The sequence below is a fragment of the Tetrahymena thermophila genome, assembly GCF_000189635.1.
Source record: "Tetrahymena thermophila SB210 genomic scaffold scf_8254299, whole genome shotgun sequence".
NCBI lineage: Eukaryota > Ciliophora > Oligohymenophorea > Hymenostomatida > Tetrahymenidae > Tetrahymena > Tetrahymena thermophila.
Window position 1 is genome coordinate 1 of NW_002476128.1, and position 3389 is coordinate 3389.

The window sequence follows — 3389 nt, forward strand, 5'->3', positions numbered from 1 at the left end:
TTTTCACAATTTTAGCAGTATTTTCTTTGTTTACAGTAATTAAGAATCTAGAGTACTAAGGTTTACCATTTTTTACATAAGAGTAATTCACTCATTAAGTATATCAACTATATTTGATTAGCAGTACAATGAAGAGTAGATTTTTATAGTTTCACTTATTAACTCTGTTATTCTGATAGCAAGTGTTACATTAATTAGATTTTTGTATAAATCTAGAAAAATATTTAAAATAGTTGCTTTTTTACTAATGATGGGTTTGCTTATCTTATATTATTACATCATTTTATCAATTGTTAGTGGTCAATCAAATGATTTCTCAAGTAAAAGGATATCTTACTTTTTTATAATGTTTGGAGTAGATTTTTTCATCTTATCAACATTAATCTCAATATTTAACATATTTGCCTTTGTTAAAATAGTTGAGGATTCAATCAAAAACTAATTTATATTAAAATTATTGAGTTTATTATAAATATAAGATATTTTAGAAAATTTAGCTTTGTGATTTTCTAAATAAAAGTTTTATTTTTGTTTGTCTTTATATTAGTTTTAGATATGAACATAACTTTAATATAACCTGAATATTAAGTGATTGAATAAAATTTTTTTTTGATCTTAGATTTCAATTTCAATTGAAATAATTTTTTAAAAAATTTAATAAATAAAAAAACTATTATAACAATATATAAATTAATATTAAATTTTAAATTTATTTTATAAAATAATAAAAGATGACCTTAAAGGCTAAATTAAAAAAATTACTATTTATTAAAATTAATATCTTTAACATAAATTAAATTCTTGCATCTCAGAGTTCGCTAGAATTTAAGTCATGGAAATGGAAGCGCTATAAATAGTAAAATTAAATAGATTATGAGTTAATCAGGTTTCAAATCAATAAACAAAACAAATCAAAAAGAAATCAATTATGATTTTGAGTAATAAATTTTATACTTTAATAGTGACCTTTTTTTTAATAATTGGTATGTAATATTTATTAAAATTATCTTTAGCTTATGAAGAGTAAATTAAAAGAAACAAATTATAAAAAAAATTGATATTTCCTTTAAATTAATTGTAAACCAATGTTAGTAATATTAATATTACTTTATGTTAAAAATTCGTGGTAAAGAGATATTTAAAATCAATAAACAAAACAAATCGAAAAAGAAATTAATTAATTAATTAATTATAATTTCTAGAGATTAGTTTTATATTTAAATACTGGCTTTTTTTTTAATGGTTTTAATTAAATATAAAAAAAATTGATATTTCCTTTAAATAAATTGTAAACGAATGTTAGTAATATTAATATTACTTTATTTTAAAAATTGTAAAGAGCTATTTAAAATCAATAAACAAAACTAATCAAAAAGAAATTAATTGAAATTTAGCATTATTAAAAAAGAATTATTTGAAAAATACTTCATTTTGTTTTCTAAAAGATTAAATTAGTTAAGACCAAATAATTAATTTTCATCAAGCTTATCAACATTTTTTACCAAAAATGTTAATATTTTGTAAGGATTATCTTTCTTTTTATTTAACACGTTCAATTAAAGATTTTATATAAATATTCATAGGTATTTTGCTCGCTTTAAGAATAGTCTAAGCATAGGATTGCTCATTCCTTCTCTCATAAATTTAACCAAGTACTTAATTTTTGGGTAAATTTGAATTTCTAAAAATTATAAACATAACCATCAAAATTTAAATAAAACTAAGGCTACGAGTGCATAATGAGTTCATCTACAACGTTCGATTCTAATTACCTTTAAAATAAAAATGCATATAGATTAAGGTCATTTGATTAAAAGAACAATTTCGACATTTTATATTCTAATGTTAGATAACCTACATGTGCGAATCTTATTTAATCGGAGTAACAATAATTTAATGGCATAAACTTAGAGATTGATAGAGATAGCAAGGCTTAGTATATATAAAATATATATATAAGCTTTGATTTATATAGCAACGAAATACCTTATTGGCTTTATGTTATTTCAAGTTGGAAAAGTGATGTCTAACACTCTTATCTTTATTAATCTTAAGATTATCCCTCAGTATAAAAGGATTAGTGTGAGTCATTCAAATTGAGTTTATTTGAAAATATCGATTTGACTTACTTACCAGTGAAATTTAGTTCAACTTCGATTAGTTTTAATGTCGTAAATTCAAGAAGTACCTATCTTTTAACTTAAATATCAAATTTATAGGTTCTCTTTTACTATGAAGTAAATTTTATTGATTTGTTTCATTTTTTTAATTATTTTATACTCATACTCATTTTTTTAACATAAATGTTAATAAAATTTCAGCTTATAATTTTATTCAGAACTTTATCAGTTAGTTATTGTATTTTTCAAAATAAAATTAAGTTATTTTTGTTGTAATTTTGAACAATTTAGTTTTATCTTTTAGCCATTTTAATAACCACAAAGTTATTTAATTAGAAATTGGAATATATGATTAAGTCTTTGGTTTTTAGATTTAATGATTTGGTTTTAAATTATTTAATAGTGTCCAATTGGCTGCAAGGGTTCTTGTCCTTAAAGGAATTGCAAAGATTGCTAAAGCGGCTACAATCTTAACAATGGAAAATGTGTATTATAGTGCACTTAAAGCTAATACATTTAATAAGATTAATCTTCAAAGTAATCATGCTTACCCTGCTTTTCTAATTGCAATTAATGTGCTGATGGGAATACTTGTATAACTTGTGCTAATGGTTTTACCTACGCTTTCGTTAATGGCTAAAATATGTGTTATCCATCGTGCAGCTAATCTAACCAGTATATTGATACAAAAGGTTAGTGCTAAAATTGTATGTAATATTGCAGCAAATGCTCCTAAGCAAATAAATGTGATACTTGTTTATCAGGATTCACTTTGAGTGCTACATTTGATTGTTAATGTTAAGGTTTTATCAACAATAATCAATGTACTCCTTGTACTCCTCCTTGCTAAACTTGTGGTGGTAGCTCAATTAAAAGTTGTAAATCTTGTATAAATAATTACTACCCAGTTATAGATTATTAAAATTAGTCATAATTTTATTGTCTTTAAATATGCCCAAATAATTATTAGCTAATAAATAATACTTGTAAAAAATGTATTTAGACTATTTACAACAGCTGTTTTAATTGCCCTAGTACTTGTAGATCTTGTTCTCCATCTTAGATTAACAAGTGTTAAGATTGTTATCCTGGAATGCAGCTTAATAGTAATGGTTTATGCGAGCCGTAACCTTAATCTGGACTATAAATAGATAGTAGAAATCTCAACTTTTATTACTATAGCTATAATAATATAGCAGTTGTTTAGGCTACTTTATCAAGCTCAAATCCAAGATTAACTCTAGAATTCGGTATTAATTTAGTTCCTAT

General features: G+C 22.7%; 1 protein-coding gene across 1 annotated transcript; it reads left to right on the forward strand. All coding sequences in view use genetic code 6, as the record gives it.

Moving 5' to 3' along the window:
* Positions 1-1507: 1507 nt before the first annotated feature.
* On the forward strand, positions 1508-2896 carry TTHERM_01753620 (hypothetical protein; the record flags this gene model as incomplete). The annotated part of the gene is made up of 4 exons (XM_001029172.2): positions 1508-1520; positions 1584-1667; positions 1726-2237; positions 2524-2896. Coding segments are annotated over 4 exons (982 nt in total), but the record flags the coding sequence as incomplete, so codon positions are not given.
* Between the last annotated feature and the right edge of the window lie 493 nt (positions 2897-3389).